The 17,670-nt window shown below is 42.5% G+C and overlaps 1 protein-coding gene and 1 long non-coding RNA gene across 4 annotated transcripts in view; one reads left to right on the top strand and one right to left on the bottom strand.

Moving 5' to 3' along the window:
- LOC148001714 (uncharacterized) overlaps window positions 1–17,670 on the top strand; it is a 47,961-nt gene that overhangs the window by 13,439 nt on the left and 16,852 nt on the right. Inside the window, exon 2 of the long non-coding RNA XR_015636053.1 lies at window positions 13,657–13,721. This is a non-coding gene — a long non-coding RNA (uncharacterized LOC148001714). The remainder of the gene's footprint in view (window positions 1–13,656; window positions 13,722–17,670) is intronic.
- The window catches only part of Astn1 (astrotactin 1), a 318,227-nt gene continuing 302,393 nt past the window's right edge, over window positions 1,837–17,670 (bottom strand). For all 3 annotated transcript variants that reach the window (NM_001430009.1, NM_001170603.2, NM_001430010.1), the window contains 2 exon segments: window positions 1,837–5,067; window positions 9,254–9,437. In NM_001430009.1, coding sequence (NP_001416938.1) covers window positions 4,830–5,067; window positions 9,254–9,437 — 422 coding nt within the window. In that variant the 3' untranslated portion in view covers window positions 1,837–4,829.

Here is a 17,670-nt window from a genome sequence, read left to right as displayed (position 1 = left end):
GGGGTGAGGGTAGGGGTTGTCAGGAAAGCCTTCTGTGTCCCTCTTTCTCAACAACGTGTCTGCAATCATCAATATCACTGCAAAAGAAACTGCCTTGCTCTTTACACTCAGCAGGAACATGGACCATGGGCTTCCATGTGTTTTCTGATGATAGCATGGACCATGAACATGACCCCTGGCTGCAGTAGGCCCATAGACCCGGACAATGCCCTTGGAGGCAACCCAGACCACGGGCATCACCATGACCACAGGTGGCATCACAAGCTACTCACATCAATATGGTCCACAGAAGCAGCATGGCCCATGGACATCAACATGTTTTCAGGCTGCAGCACAAACCATGGGCATCTGGGTATCCATATATAGTCTTTGGTGGTAGCACATGCCATACATATAAACACAAACCCCATGTACGGTAGGACCATGGGCCCAGACATGGCCCTTCCTGGCAGTAGTGAAACTATTTTGAAGTGATCAGATTGCTTCATTGGTATGTTTTCAACAGAATTGTCCAAGGGAGGATTGTGAACCAAGAGCTAGTCTGTAACTTCCCCATCATGGAGTAGAAGGAAGCTTGGCAATCTTTGTTTTCTTTCATTTTTTTAAAGATATTTATTTATTTTTATTTTCCGTGTAAGAATGCTTTACCTGCATATATCTGTATGTGTGTCTGGAATGTGCAGAGACTAGAAGAGGATGTCAGATCCCCCTGGAACTGGAGTTATGGCGCTTGTGAGCTGCTATGGGGGTGCTGGAGACTGAGCCCAGGTTCTCCAAGAGAAGAGGAAATGCTCTTCCCTGGTGAAACAATTGCTCTGTCTCCAAGTCTTGGATTTCTTTCTTTTCTTTCTTTTCTTTCTTTTCTTTTCTTTTTTTCTTTTCTTTTCTTTTTTTTCTTTTCTTTTTTTTTTTTTTGGAGCTGGGGACCAAACCCAGGACCTTGCGTTTGCTAGGCAAGCGCTCTACCACTGAGCTAAATCCCCAACCCCAAGTCTTGGATTTCTTATGTGAAGGCTGACTGCCCCAAGTGCAGGCTGAAATCTCAAAGACTTTTATGACTCTGATGTAGATGTCACAACCTGTTATTTCCATCATAAACTATTTATCAAAACAGTCAGTAACCTGCCCAGACGTGCGAGGAGAAGACACAGAACAACACACAGAACTGTCACAGGCTGTCTTCCCTTCATCAGCCCTGTCTGGGCAGAGCCTATGACTTTGATCATCACTTTTCAGGGGCTCTATTAGGCCCAGACTCTTAACCTCTGATTATTGATGGATTGAAAGGGAATCATATGTTTTATCAGCAGACAAGAAACCTCTAAAGTCACACTGTAATATGGGAAAAAATAGATTAAGAATTTGGGGTTATGTACCAGGAGTTATTTCATAACATGCAATTAACCTCAGTGGCCTTTGCAAAGCCCAAGGATGGACTTGGGATAGCCTTTTGCAACCTTTTCATAGACATACAAGGTTTAGACTCCAGTACTGCCCCTCTCATCCTGTGCTTTGTCAGACTACCTTCTCCTCATAGTTATATGTTCAATGTGGAGGGCCAAGGCTGTATCTCTCTGTGTCTTGAATACAGTGGATATGCTGCAAAGACATTCCACTTACTGCTTACTTGGAGGAAAGGCTAGAAGATGAAAATCACTACCACATAAAGGTAGACATTGGCCATAGAAGTCAATTTTTGTTTCTAGTTAAGATAATGGTCTCGAAGCCCAAGTATTTGGAATCTAAATTGTAACATATAAAACTTTAATCACCAGTGGGTCACTGTGATCACTCAGTTTATGGGGAGACACAAGGTAATATCCACACACTTAACAGTTACTGACAGCTTTGTTTATTATTTAGACGATTACTTCATTTCTCATAATCGTACAATAAATCTCTTAAAGAACACTGTTGTGGTTGGAGTTGGTCACATTACACCACCTCTTTCTTCTACAGGAGTGGAGTGTTTTTCACAATTATTTTTTAATAGAACATTTGAATATCAAGGAGTGCAGTTAATTCAAAGTAACGAATGGACCAAACTTCAAGAGAAACAATTGCACACTCATTTAAGGGTCTGATGCTGTACAGTGGTTCATGGACATTCAAGAGGAAACAATAGAGATCTCAGTTGGACACAGAGCTGAAGGTGGTTAGGTGGACAGAAGTGGCTCTCTTAAGACCTGTTTGGCAGCTTAGAAATGAGGTTTAATACTGGCTCAATCACATTAGCCTTTCTAGACAGTTCCTCTAGGTAAGAACTGAGATTCATTGGCAGGGTGTGATATGCATCTCTCTGAGGGCAAAAGTCCTCCAGCAACGTGTAGAATCTTCTGCAGACTACCCCCAATTCACTCATGTTGGAGTTTTTAACTCAAATGTACATTGCTCCAGTTGTAGCTGTGTATGTGGTGCTTGGGAGTGAGTGTGTGCATAGACACACACCTGAAGAGTAAACACAAGAGCACACTAAAAGAGTAAGGCAATCGATGGGAATAGAGGATAAGACAGAAGATAAAGGAGATGTGTGCGAGAGGTGGAACATCTTTGGAGAACAGGTCATAAAGAGGGGAGAGGAGAGTATACCTGGAATAAAAGCAGAATGAGGGTGGGGTAACACTAGTGATCTTAATAAAACTCCTTGCCCTCCCTCCTGAGCCCATAAGTTCCTATCTCCAACAGGGCTGGAAGGCATCGTAGCCTCAGTATCCTTCTGTTCAAACAAAGACACTCTTTTCTTCATAGGATTGACTAGAAGAATGGGAAAAGAATGGCAGTAAAGAGGTGCTATATGCACTGCCACACTGGCCCATAGCATCCTCTTCTCTGGCAATGGTGAACAAGTGGTCCTTGGATGACCTTTTACTGAAGCCCCTACACTGGCCAGAGGTGAGACAGCTAAATTTTCTGCTGTGTTTTGTTCTAAAAGTTGTGGAATCTGTGAGGAAAAAAAGTACAAGAAAAGTTTTCCAATATTTCTCTTGAAAGAAGCAAAAAGAATAGTAAAAAGAGCCTGCAATTTATTCTCCTCCCTGTGCATCCATGGGAAAGCTGGTGTGGACAGTGCTGAGGACACCAAAGGTGCCCTGAGTCCAAAGGCTATGGGCGACTTGGACTCACTGTACATTTGTAGACGGTCCCTTAGGAAGGTGAAGTTCTCTGGGCAGGTTCCCTGTGGACCTAAGAGCTTCAACAGCCATATACTTAGGCAACATAGAGTAGTTAAACTCCTATGTTCTCGAGGCACTGCAGCTCAGGGTACATAGTGTATGAGGCACCCAGGGAACAGTATGGCACCTTCCTGCCTTGGTTTCCTCATCACTAAAAGGTTGATAAGAATAGAACTTTCTTTAGGGGGTGCTGGGAGATTCTAGGTGTTTATAGTACCATGCATCACACATCAAATAATCAATGTCATCTGTAATTATTCCTCATTGGAAAGTATAAATAAGGCTCAGTGGCTGAGTTATAGAGCCTTCCAGACTTGTGTCATGTGTTTCCACATGAATAATTCCATCAAGGCAAGCTGGCTGCATGGTCATTGTTAGGCAGTCTGGTCCCATGAGTTTGTTTCTAAAAGGCTAGCCTTCCTATTAGCTAGCTCACCATATCACCATCCTTGGGCAGTGTGTGCAAATGGAGCCTCAGTCCTTATGTGTGATCATCAGATGTTCTGGTCTCTACAGAGGCTCTGCTGCTCTTCAGTAACTGACAGAGTTGGGTTGGCAGGCAGTGACAAGGATAGAGTCCTAATGATTTTCATGAGAGAAAGGACTGTCAAAATTTACATTATAATTAAGAAAATGTAGTTAGGGTAGTGTGGAGAGAAATGGTTTTCAGATTGATAAGAGCTTTAGTTACTAAAACACTGACAAGAAAGAATCTCATTCCAGGAGTAAAGGAAACATTAGCCAAGTCTTTTCTGCCCAGGGGAAGAGGCCTGGGACCAAACAGAATCAAGGCTCTTAGAACTCTGACAGTACCCTAGGCATGTACAAATATTTTTAAACAAACTCCACTTATTTCTTGTAATGTCGGCTACTAAATAGTCTTGCAGGTAGCCCTCTCTGGAGCTACATTTGTCAGTTGATATCTCACAGCCTCTCAAAGATCAGGTTGTTTAGAACAAAGGACAGAAATCAACCAGAAATTGTAGTCCTGGTTAAACATGGGAGAGGAGAGACCTAAGTCTTTGTAAGGTCCAATGGACCTATAGCAGTTTACTTCTGAGGGGTTTACTTCTGAGGTGTGACGACAACAACAGGAGAGAGTTTGGGGGGAAACCCATGAGAAACGGTCAGGGGTCATTTATTTTCTCCTTCATACATGCCTTGGCTCCCAACATCCCGATGCTTCCTAAGAAATGGGCTAGGCCATGAGGCAGCCGAAGCTTTATGTCTTCACTTCTGTCCCCAGATGCCATAGACGTGGGAACCCATTAAGCAGAAGAGCCTCCACCTTAGACCTGCTATAGGGTGCAGGATAGAGCTCTTGAGACTCCTGATGGGTTGACTGAAGGTAAACAAAAAAAAAAAAGTGAACGAAACCAATGAATACCAAAGTGAGTTCCAAGGTAATCTTCTAAGGGGAAAAATGGTGCTGCATGAAGCTACTGGCTGGCTGGCGGGTTGATGGTCATGCAGGTGGAGACTATCACACTGGACAAATCTCACAGGGAGCAAAGGTCTACCCTCTTCCTGGTTTAGAAGGTACTTGTGGAGCTTTGGATGTTCCATTAAAAAATGTCTAGAAATCCACACATCAACCCAGATATTCCCCTCTTCTCCCCTGCTTTATTTTGGCAGTTACTCCCTGACCCCACGAAGTTAGATGTCTTTGCTGTCCCCATAGTCATTGTAGGGGACGCTCAAGGTCTGTTCCTCACATGTCTTCCTGAGGTCTCGGCTGAGCTCTGACCAGTCCAGTCCATAGGGTTTGATCTCACTGTAGCGGCAGCCCAGGTACTTGAGTGAACCACGCCTCAAACTTATCTTGGGCTCTTGAAGGAGTCCATTGCACCAGCTGCTCAGATCTCCAAGCTGGGAAAGGATGAGGCCTGCTTTCCTACAGATCAAAGAGAAAAGGACACTTCTGTCAGGAAACAAACAAACAATAAAGAGAAGGCTAGAAAAGAATTATGCTCAGGCTAGACTCCATATTTTAAGAAGGTAGAGCTGACCATTCTATCTTTTCCACTTAGTACAGCCGATCCTTGACGTGTGTCAGTCCATGAATGAATGAATGAATGGATGGATGAATGAATGGTTATGGAAAGTAGTACATGCACAAAACAGAAACAGAAGTATCAAATGCAGCCAGAAAAAAAGTGAAAATGAAAACATGAGTAACTCATGTTTGAGTGGAAATATATAACTTTTAATATCATGGAATCTGTAGTTTGGAAAGAAGCCAAATCACTGTTCTATAGAGCCGGTAATATATCATCATTAAATGATATGTAATATGCTTATCTGAGTGTTCTCCTTTCAAGGCTATACTTGAATTGAGAAAAGGCAGTCAGTATAGTGAAAGGAAAGGGGTATCTGATATAACCAATTATATACAATAAGCCTGGGAACACTAGGGCTCTGGCTCACATTAACACACGAGCATATTTTGGACAGAGCAGACTCCCAGGTGCACACAGCACCTAATGAACCTCCCAGAGAGCTCGTGCTCCACGTCTTCATCTACTTCCTAAAGCCACAAGGCCACTGCCATTGCTTCTAAGCCTGGGCTGAAAAAGCAAGCGAGCAGATAAGAGGGCATGTGAGCCATTGAGGATCCCTTGGGGCAGGAGAGGAGAACAAGGTTGCCTTAGGATTACACACATCTGAAAAGACAGATTGCTTAGCATGGGGGAGCCTCTGGCACCCAGCCTGGTAAAATGGCTATCATCAGGTTAACTGCTGTGTCCTTTGTTCCTGTGTCAGAAATACAGGATACCTGAAAACCAGCTCTCAGACCTTGTTGGTTTTCTCTCTGAGTTCTTAGGACAAGGGATTACATCCCTTGGTTGTATTTATTCTCAATTCTTCAAAGATGTAAGTGGCCATGGAGCCACAAGGATGATTCTCCCATTGCAGCAAGCTCATCTCATGTAGGCCTCAGAATGCTGTCTAGAAAGTTTACTGGGCAGAACTGCTTGTAGTATTTACTAACACTAAGCTGGTAAACTTCTCCTGTGAAGAAGAATCTCTTTTTTCTGCTTCAATCAACAACTCCTTACCTAAATAGGATTTTTTTCCTTCTGCACCTCACTTAGAGTAAGCATTTCAAAGAGGAATAACTACATTCACTTAATTTCTCTTCATCTGGGCAGTGTGTGTGTGTGTGTGTGTGTGTGTGTGTGTGTGTGTGTGTGTGTGTGTGTGTGTGTTTTGGGGAGGGGGGCAGTGTATATCTCTGGATTCCTAGAATGATAGGAGAAAGGAGGGTGAAGCTGATTTTGAACGCAAGATGTTGAACTTGAAGCAGCAAAGTCAAGGGGCTGAGAGCTCTGTGACAACACTGGAGGGAAAGGTATTTTCCCCAGTGACCACAGGTCACAAACACTCTACCTGCGGACTAAGTAGCCTCTCAGAAGGAAGATCTGTGCTTTCCCTATTGGCTTCTGTAGTTTGGCCAGGCAGGTTTTCCAAAAGAAACTACCACTAAGGACTGTTTCCGCTTAATCCTTCCATTGTGTGCTATCATTAGCCAGCCTTCTGAGGAGTTGAAAGGAGAGGGGGTTGGGGTGCAGAATGAAAGAGGGCCCCATCTCATCATCTTCCAAAGACAGACAGAGCACAACCCAGTAGCCTTTCAAGAGAGCGAATTAAATTAGGCTATGGAGTCTTTGCTGGTGTTTTCATTGCTTCAGTTATTGTTCTTTAAATAATAATTACTTTGGGTCTGCCCTTGACCATGTCAGAGTCAACAGCCTTCTTTGTTAGCAATGGGGCAACACTGCTGTCTTCAGAGCGTTTGCAACCTCAACTCAGTCTGGAGGCCTCCGCAGGTTTTAATGGAATTGGGTTTAGTAGAATTGTGGGAATCCTTTTTGTTTGCTAACAGGAAGTGTGCAGCCACAGACCCATTTTTATTCATTCTTGAGATTAACCCCACAGTCAATTGCTGTCCCTCAAGGTGGTGGACATTTCCTTTCCTATGGCTCTCCCTGAGATCCATGACATTAAAAACCAAGGTTTTGTTTTCCACGGACTAACAAAATAGCACAATGTTTTCTACTATGTGTTTGTGAAAGGCCTGTATTACCCATGAGAGAGCCCCTGGGAGGAGAGCATGGAGGGGAGGGCAGACCAACCAACTATGGGCATTGCTTCACTGTGACATCCCCATCCCCTCCCCTGTTCACTTTCTGCATTAGCCAATATTTCATCTGAGTCTCAAGTTACAAAGGAGAAATTTTGAAGATTCAAATGCCCTTAGAAGTAACAATAAACTATGCAATGTTAGTGCTATTCAAAATGTGGCACTTAGGCTTCCTAATAAAGAATTATGCACGTATACTCAATAAATCTCAGATAAAAGAAGGGAAGAGAGGGACAGGGGAAAACCAAAGAGTGAAAGAGGAGGAGATGGCTGCAGAAGAGCATGTCAGGCGTGTGTGACAATTTGGCCAAGGATAGAGACAGGATACAGAGTAGAAGGGACATTCCTTAATATTTATCTACCCTCTAAGCAAGAATTTACTTCTTGAAAATACTAAGATTAACTGACCCTAACATATTTCTCTTAGATTCCCAGCAGTGGCTTTGTTTGTTTAAAGTCTATCATTCCTTATAAGTTACAGGTAACACTTACAGAATGTAGCCAGATCCTGCTGACTTTATACAAATAATCATTTTTATTCCAAGAAGAATGCCCTGAGTTTTCTCCTTCCCTTGAAAATAATAAAGGAGAAAAGGAGAGCTTGGAAAGATGGCTAAGCCAGTAAAGTGCCTGGCATGCAGTTGTGAATGTAATTCCCAGAAACCAAGGAAAAGGCTAGCGGCGTGGGGCAAGCCATCCCAGATCTGTAAAAGTGGAGGCAGGCAGAACAATGACCAAGGGCCATCTCTGCCCTCCAACACATACACACATGCATTCTTATGCACACACACACACGCACACACACACACACAGAGAGAGAGAGAGAGAGAGAGAGAGAGAGAGAGAGAGAGAGAGAGGTGGGGGGAGGAAATACAAGGGAAATGTGCTGAATAGTAGCCTTCTGTGAACTTTTGTAACGACTAAGGTGAGTGTCCTTACGTGTCAGATGAATGGGGAGAGAACACTGTGCTTCATAATGGAATTATAAGACTGTTTAAGAGTCCGTTTAAGAGCCAGTTAGGGTGTGCAGAGTCCTGTAGTACGGATTCCCTCACTCCTTCTCCTCCCCCTCCTTCCCTTCCACCCTCCTTTTCTTGTCTCCTCATCTCTCCATGTCCTTCTGTCTTTCCTCTTCCATCCCACCCTGTCCTCTTTTCTTTTTCTGTCCTCTTTTCTTTTCCTTTCTTTTCTTTTTTTCTTTCCCCACATTCTCATAGTCCGAGATCTCTTTCCATTTTTTCATGAGTTCTTGAATGATTTACTCAATTTCATGCAGCCCAAATCTTTATCCCGTCTGAGTCCCAGAATTTCTAGGAAAGCCTACTTTCTCAAGATAGCATTATATGGTCATAACAAATGTTCTAACTGGGAAGGGATATCTCTCCAATTCCTCATTCCCCACTTTCCAGCTACTCTATCTGGGCTCTACAGTCTAAAAAGAGTGTGTATTGTGTTCTAGGAAGTGACAAGCTTGGGTCCAGGGTAAGTAAGTAAATGAATACCATTCCACCTTACTGGAGGTCCCCATCTTCTCTGATACTGTCTCAAAAGATCATGAGAAAGTCCATATAAGTGAGGTGTAATTCATGGGCACTAGATGTTTCAGGATACCCTCTTTCACAAAACTCCTAATTTCCTTTCATAAGACTTCACAGCCATTCCTTGCAAATTTAACAATGGGAGTTGTGTGTCAGATCGATTAAGGTCAGGAGAAAAGGCTTATTTTCAGAGTTCAGGAAGTGACTTCATGAATCAACCGCCTAAAAAGAGCTTGCTCCAAACCACTGTGCACAACTTGGGCTGTGTAAAGCTTAGGTCTTAGTTCTTTGAGCATTTTCTCAGAAAATCCCTGCAACTTCCATGAAGGGCAGTAACAGCATGAGAGCCGCAAGAATCCAGAGAGCGTTTAAAAGAGATGGCACAGTTCATTGAATACCTGGGTCCTAATTCATCTTCACACCGCCAGGTAAATTCCCCAAAACTCTCATAGTGCTGGTTATAGTGGTAGAGGACTCGATGCAAAGTGGGTGAACCCAGATCCAGAAGGGTATTGTAGGCGGTCTGTTGCTCCTTTCCACTGGTGTAGCCATTGAAGAGATTGTATATCTTGTCTGCTATTTCTGAGGAAGGAAGAAAAGGCAAGTCCAGTTGTGCTTTGAGGAATGCATCAATATGCAATTTCTATATGCGCACCAACTCAACTCTAAATGGTGCAGCCTACTAACACATAGGACATGTGGAAAACACAAGGCATAGCCTGTTTCTAGAATCATGAGGAACACAAGATTAAAAGAGGAACAAGAGAAAGGATTCCATGATGAGACACAGTAGACAGAGACGTATGAGGACTGCCGCTGGTGTGAAACAGTATATTACTTACAATATGGTACAGTATAAATAGTGCCTGCTCTGAAATAAGGATAAGTGTAGAACCGTCAATACATGAGACAACGATAATTGTTTGTTATCATGATCAACATTAAGCAGCTCACACGATCGTTTGTGTTGTATGACGGGTGACACAGTATGTTTGCTTACATCCACATTCATGAACCTGTGAGAGTGCTCTCTGCTTACATCTGATTGTTACAGCATTGCTCGCACAGAGGAAATCTGTAGCTCTATTAGTCTTATAGGACCACTGCGGCATATGCGGTGCATTACTGGTATGTGCTCCATTACTAATCAAAATACCATTATATAGCATTCAGCAAATATATAAGCTAGTTTATAATAACTCCAGAAACAAAATTTACAGACAACATATTTAGCTACATTACACATGACTTTCCTTCAGAAATCTATCCATTTATATATATAGAGAGAGACATATTTATATTTGCCAGGAAAAATATATACATGTATACTTAAGTGTGTATGGTATTATTTTAAAACACTGACCCTAAAGTACGAGAGTGATTTATGTAAGTCACTCCATGCCTGGGCCACTGAGTTTCAGTTTCCTCTGTACTAAATTAAGTGCCTTGGACTAATACACATCTAAGGTCAATTTCGGCTGCAATACTCTTTGTCTTCCCAAGGTTTAGTAAACAGCGTATAACCCGAGGCAAAAGCTCACATATTCATGCTTGATTGGAAAGTGCAATCCCAGAGAAACGGAGCTGGGGATAAAGGCCAATGAAACAATAAATGAGCGAAAACATGAAGGATTACATCAGGAAGCTTCCTGAGTACCTGAATGCTATTTTTTGCAGGAGAGGAAGTAAGCAGTTTCTGAATTACTACTGGGCCTTGCAGCAGGAGAAACAGATACTTTACATTCAGCTCCCACTAAAGATTGGTCCAAGTTTGCTTCCATATAAGACTGGTCTTCGTTTGCTCCCATGAGATTCTGACAACCTTTTATGTGTTGGTAGCATTTACATGGGTACCAAGTGGTCCTTTAAAAAGCATCAGGGTAGCTAAGGTCACAGGTGGCAGAGAGAAAGTAGGAACTCCCAGGTAATACTTCTGAGCCATGAGAAGAATCTGGAAAGGCAATGACTTTGGAACACAGAATATTTGCTAGAACCATGTAGGCCCATGTAAAGGCACGGGATTTTACACATCCAGAAACTGAAGCCAGAACACCTTGCAATCCCAAATGAGTAATCATCTGTGATGTTTCTGCCTCACAGGTTCCCATGAATAAGATTAAGTTTGGGGACTTGATAAGGCAGTAGTAGTTTTATCTAGCCTTGCCTTTTTTTGTTTTGTTTCATAACTTAAGGGATATATTATCATTACATGTTTTCTCATTACAACTCTCAGAGAAGAGATGCTTTTGCACATTCTCCTAACCATCTGGGAATTAAGCTCCAGCGAGCAGGTGAGCAATGCTATCCCTTGAATGTGTTAATTTTGGAGATGAAGGAATGGAGTTCTTGGGCAAGAAAGTCAGAAGTATCCCTACTTGACCCCATTAGTCAGCCATAGCATGAGCTCCTTGTACTAATACCAAGTGAATTTAGGGACATTGGCAAATGACAGATCCACCCAAGGGTTTTGTGGGTAGAATGAGTAAAATTTCTACCCAGTGTTGGCCTCCACACCACACTGATGGCTGTGGTGACAGGAGACAGGTCTTACTTCCTTGGTATCCTCAGAAGCAGCACTGTGCTAGCTAACAGCTGATCAGAAATTGTTAGCTGAACAATTTCCACTCCTAACTTTGCTTGTACTTTGAGTCCACTTTGTAGCGTGGTTTTTAGATGATCCCCCCCTCAAGCTTGTATACACTAACTTTAGAAACAAAATTTATAGACAACGTATTCAGCTACATTACAAATGGCTTTCCTTCAGAAATCCTTTTAGGCTGTTAAAATTTTAAGGTTGCTAAAATGAGATTGTTGGATAAAGAAGACAATTTAAAAACTGAAGTCCCATGATCATCTCTAGTTATTATAAAAGGTTTATTTATTTAATTGGTTAGTAACCTTACATCCTCACACCCCCTCAGTGCGGATTTGTGCATAGCCTTCTTTGACAAATGAGATTAAGGAGGGTTACCCACTGAAGGTCACTTAGCTAGTGTGGCCTGTGGTGAAGGTCCTACACTGTTTGCCATTTCTAAGTTGTATCGATATTCAGTTATCAGATTAAGGCATAAGAGGCAGAATCTTGGGATAACTGTCTTCGATAGAGCACGAGAGGGTAGGTACCCTGGTTAAGTCTGCTAGGGGCCTGTCCTTTCTGGAGTTGGGACAGAAAGAAACCAAGGACCAATTCTAAGGACTCGTATGGATTTGGGAGGCAGAAGGTTTTTAGCTGAGACAAGAATGGCCAGGGAAGGAAACCATTGGTGCTCAGACTGCAGCTTACATGGGGTAGTTTAGCATTCCTCTCCAACTGATTCATAGATGCCAAATACTGTGTCTTGCGATGGGAGATAGTGCGTCAGATTCCGAGTCCTATTTGCAGTGGCCTCTTTGGAGAAAGGACCACGGCAGAGGTGGTGACTCTTGGTGCATGTGCCATTAATTTGACTATCACGTTTAGCTGACCAAGCTAACATCTGCATCCTTTCCTACCACTAATCTTCAAAAATCAAGGTAGTCTAACTTAAGGGTAAGATTACAAGCCTGTCAGTAAACAGGGTGTTATACTTAGAAACAACCAAACAAAACAAAAAGAAAATTACCTGTGCTTCAATTCCCAGAGCAGGGCAACATCTGGATCTTCCTATCTCTACTGAGAGAAGTGAGACTTTTTACCTCATTAGCTTTTAGAGTGTCGCAAGGATTTGCCAACTTAAGAATGCAGGCATTTTTAAATGATTATTTTACTTGGCTTTGAGCTTCGCTGAAGTCTTCAGTTATCTATGATAAATTCGGGTCCTCCCTCTCTTTAATATATACGAGTTGGGAACAAGTGGAGTGCAGGAGAAAAGATAGCAGGAAGCCTGTGAACAAAATCTCCTTGCAAAAAAGGGAGGCTGAGTTGCTAGACATCAGAGATCTCTCTAACAATGCGATAAATTAACAAGGTGGGACTGAAGCCAATAGACTCAAAGGTACAGCTAAGAGCAGGCTTCAGAGTTTCAAATGGACTCAGGCTCCTGTGTATTGGCCTTCAACACATTACATAGCCTTTTTGGGTCTTAGTTTTCCTGTCTATCTAATAATGGTTAGTCATATACACTTCCCAAGATTTTCAGGAGTATAAAAGTTTTACTCAATTCAAAACTTTAAATTAGTACAATGTCTGGCCACAATAAGTTTATACTTATTCATTGATGTAGTACAATTATTAGTGAATGCTTAGTTCCTATCCTTGGGAGTCACATCACTGAGAGAAACTGACAAAAATTCTCACTTTGTGTTTGTTATATAGTGATGGGAGACAGTCAGTGAGTGGTCATTTTAAATAAGGGAAAGGTAGTATGTTAGAAGGCAAGGACATAGATTTGAGTGACAAAGATAAAAGTATCGAGAAGGACTTTGCTTTTATAAGTAGGGCGCTTGCACAAGATCTCAATGACAAAATGGGTACTGGGGTTAGATACTGAGGAGGGGTGGGCATGGGCTCTGGAACATCTCTTGAAGAGATAGGAAGTTGAGGACCAAAGCTTTCAGATTGAGCACCAAATGGGGCAGTGCATATAAAAACAGGTGAATGAGGAGTAAAGGGAGAAAATAGTATTTTTTTTTTACTGCCAGTTCTTCACTTGATCATGTTTTCCTTGCTGTAAAGACAAAGAGAGAGGACAAGAAACACAGATGCTCTGGAGATTGGAAAAACAGTATAATTAAAATAAGGCAGTAACTTCAGAGACACAGGTGAATTTCCTCATTCCCCTAGTAATAGGGCTCTCTCTCTTTTTTTTTAAATCTGAATCAGGAACAACTGGAAACATCTGCAGCTTTCCTTGATGGCTTCTTTGGCATCATAGAAAAGGTTCCCAGGTAAGAGACCCCGGTTCATCACTTAATAGTTGTCAGGATCCACCTACAAACACAGCCCCACACTGAACTAAGGAGGGATGTAACTCCACATGGAAACACACGGTAAACAACCCCAGCAGGCCTGGTATCTTTGTCCTTCTTAGCACAACCCATATCACAAGCTTCCTTTCTCTCTCCACCTCTGGATATGCCTCCCTTTTGAGCTGCCGTGCGTGCGTGCGTGCGTGCGTGCGTGCGTGCGTGTATGTGTCGGGGATAGCAGTGATTCTCACATGAGCAGCATCGGCATCACACGCATGGCTGCTGTTTCCCACTGGAGTGTCTGATTTGGAGCCCGAGCACATCCATTTCTGACAAGCTGCAGGGCAGTGCTGATGCTGTAGATGTAAGTACCACAGTTTGAAGACCACTGCTGTACACTAGCCCATCCTCTCAAATCTGCTTACTTTTCTTCTGGAGCCAGAGTTATCACAAGGCAACAGCTCTTGCTTATCTTTGTCCCTGACTTGAGTATATACTCTTCCTTCCTCCTTATCTTTGTGTTTTCAGAAACCTTCTCTGGGCCTTAGGGACCCTTCTCTCATATCCCTGGAGAAAATGGTCCTTAGCTCCTCACAGCCAACTTCAAGCAATTCTTTCTCCCTTACATTGTTAAGATGCCTTCGTTTTCAAAATTCCCCTAGCTTACATTTCATCCTTCTCCTTTCCTGACCACTCTCTTACATCCACTAGAGAACCTCGTTGTGGTTCACCTCTATACCACTTCCATGGTGGGCAGGTTTGCCCCTGTGGAAGAGGACCCTTCAGTCACTGGCTCTGAGAACGGTTCCATCTCTGAAATATCAAATCTTAAAGCCACAAACTATGAACACAACCTTTTTGAAAAAAGAAATGCCTCTGTTTCTTATTGCTGCTCAACCTATTCCTCAATGGTAAAAACAAAAACAAACACAAACACACAAAATTAGTTGGGTGGTTGACTCCTCCATTCATTCCAGGTACCCCTCAGGTATGTCCTCCTTTACCTGAGATCCACAGCACTTCACATTAGATTTCTTCTTCTCTTAGTCCCTCTTCTACCATCTATCTCTCTGTGTGCTCATCCTTTTGGAATCTTCCAGGGGGGGAAAAATCACACACCGTTCAAGCAGATGAGCCTGACATGACTCTTTCTTCCCCCATTCTCCACACTCAGCCTTATTTTATTTTATTGTCAAATAAATCCTTTTGGATTTCATTGGCAAATTGAGAATCAGATCACCTCTTAGCATCTGCCTGACGATTTTCCCGGTATAAACACCAGCTTGTCTCCTATCAGTTTCCCTAGCCTTCTATTTCCACTTTCGAATGTTCCTCTGAGTAAGTTATCACCATAGCAGAGCGAATGAACTTCTGAACATAAAGTTTAATATGTCACTCTTTTGTCCAAAGTCCGCCAGGGCATTTCATCACAATCCCAGATACAGTCCCTAGGCTCTACTAAATATGCCCAGAGCCCCCAGGAACTCCTAGCCATCAGTGCCCTCCAGGCCTTCTTTGCTTCCTTCAAATATCCTGTACTCTGATCTTGATATGTTCGGAAACGTATTTGTGTGACTTTTCCCTCTCACTTATTTTCCCTAACTCTAGCTTCTGCCCTTCTTCTGGCATGCTTCATTTATTATCTCCCTAGCAGGCATCATCATTTGAAATACATATCTGATTATTTTGCTGCTGTTGCCTGTTGCCTCCACTGATATAGTTATGCAGGTATAGTAATTTTGCTCCTGGTGCTTAAAACACATATTGAGTAAGGACTAAATATCTGTCTAATGGATTATAAGTCCATGGAATTGATGACAAGATTATTGAAAAATGATTTTGAGTTCAATACTAGGATCTGATACATATCTGTTCTGTGATCAGGAGCCAAAGCACACCCCTGGGAGATTCAGATGCTGCAATAGATGCAGATGTGTGGCATCAGGAAAGAAAGGCAAATGCTGAGGGGGTGAAGGATAGCAACTAGCCTTCCTATGGTGAGATTCCATAGGGACCCTTCAGGATGTCGCAACTCAACCTTCACACTAGGCAACAAGGTTTAACTTACTACTAATACCTGCTTGCTGCAGCTGCAGGAAGCTGGTTTCAGTAAAAGGACAGCAGAAACATTCATGCAGTTGCTTGAGTGCTATGGCATGTTAAAATTCTTAGAAAGTGCCTAGCTAGTTTTGGATGAATGCTCACATGAGGGATAGTGTCTAGGAACCGACAGCACACCCCAGGTCAAATTCCTCTTTGTCCTTAACTTTAAGCTGAGACCCAAGTGAGTTATACTGATGATCACCATCTGGGTTTGAGGCAGACAAAACATATGGGGTTTTTCTTTGTCAGAACTGTATTAATTTGTAAGGATACCCTCCATTAGTCTCCAGACTTGCTCCGGGTAGGATGCCTTCCTAACTGAAGGATAACAGGACCTGGAGGTATCATTTTATTCTCTCAGCACCAAATTGGCTTCTTGTGTCCCCAGTTCCTTTTCTGGAAGCAAAGGCAGGTAGAGAGCCCATCCAAACATCCTGTACTAGAACTGATGGACAGGAGCTCTCCAGAAAAAGAGCGACTCTGTTTCACAAGTCCTGTAGTGGAGCAACGTGCTGCATTATTTCCCTGTTAATCTCCTCCCTGCTGTTTCTGATCAACCGGAAGCTTCATGATAGCTATTGCCTCTCCACAGATCCCAGTCAACATTAAACAGAAGAACTCCTTCTTATTCAGTGACTGGTAGATACCCCAAGACAGACTCTCACCTAGAGGTGTGTGACCTAGACCTTTATCTTAATGGAGCTTCAGAGACCTTCATGGTTCCAATCCTACAAACCAGTTCCTCTCCCACTAGGGAGAAGCACAACTGCTTCATACATGTGGGGTTCTGTTCTTATCCAATTGGACAGAGCCCAAAAGGGGAGGACTCTTGCTATTGTTTTTACAGCAGCACATTTTTCCCCCACCAGTTCGCAGAGACAATGTTCTATGAGTCTTTCACCTAATTTCTCTCTCAATTTGCCCTCATAACATTATTTTTAAAAAAAGTGGCCATTGTGGTCAGATATGGACTCTAAGTGTGCGTCCCATTAGGTTCTTTGTAACCTTGGGCACCTTATTTACTTTATTCTGATTTTCAATTTTCTCACATGTAAAAATAGGGCAGTGTTATGATTTTTGCTTCATGCATAAAATATTGAGTTTCTAACAAAAGGCAGGCTTTATGATTGCTTATAAATAACTATTCCTAATATTTGCTGATTACTTACTAGTACTAATCACTGTCTTCTTTTACTAGTTTAAGTTAATTGCCTCATTCAATCCTTCTAGACCCTACAAATTGGGGGGGGGGGTACTATTTTCTCGTTACCACATTTCATACACAAATGAACTGAGACATGGGATAAAGTAACCTGCTCAAGATTAACTTAGTAGATGGTGGGTCAGGGGGTCCAAACTTAGGCTGTTTGGACCCCTAAGTTTTGACTCCAAGGCCAACATATGTTCTTATGTAACCTGTCCATCAATTATGCAGCCTTCTAGATATTAGGGACATATGATGCAGAAAAGGAGACTTGACTCATACCATTATAATACCTACTGGCTAGTGGTGTCTGGAGATTGAACATATCATTATAAAAACTGAGAAAAATATTTTAAAGTCAGAAACACAGGACTGTGAAGACGCCTAGCAATGCTTCTTGCCCTCTTCTGCTGTGAGGAAGGGACACTTGAGCTGAATTTTCATGCTGAGATAAGTTAATCATTTGGAAGGGTATAGCACATTTGAAGTAATAGGGCCTAATACATTCAGTGACCCTATGATAGAAGGGAGACCTGTATAAAAGGAATTGAGAAGAGCGACAGGAACAGAAGGAATAGATTGATGGGGTACTGGAGAGTTGGCACGTAGGCATGGAAGAAG

This window comes from Rattus norvegicus, chromosome 13, assembly GCF_021556685.1.
Source record: "Rattus norvegicus strain SHRSP/BbbUtx chromosome 13, alternate assembly SHRSP_T2T, whole genome shotgun sequence".
Taxonomy (NCBI): Eukaryota; Metazoa; Chordata; class Mammalia; order Rodentia; family Muridae; genus Rattus; species Rattus norvegicus.
This window is presented reverse-complemented; position numbering and strand designations above follow the sequence as displayed.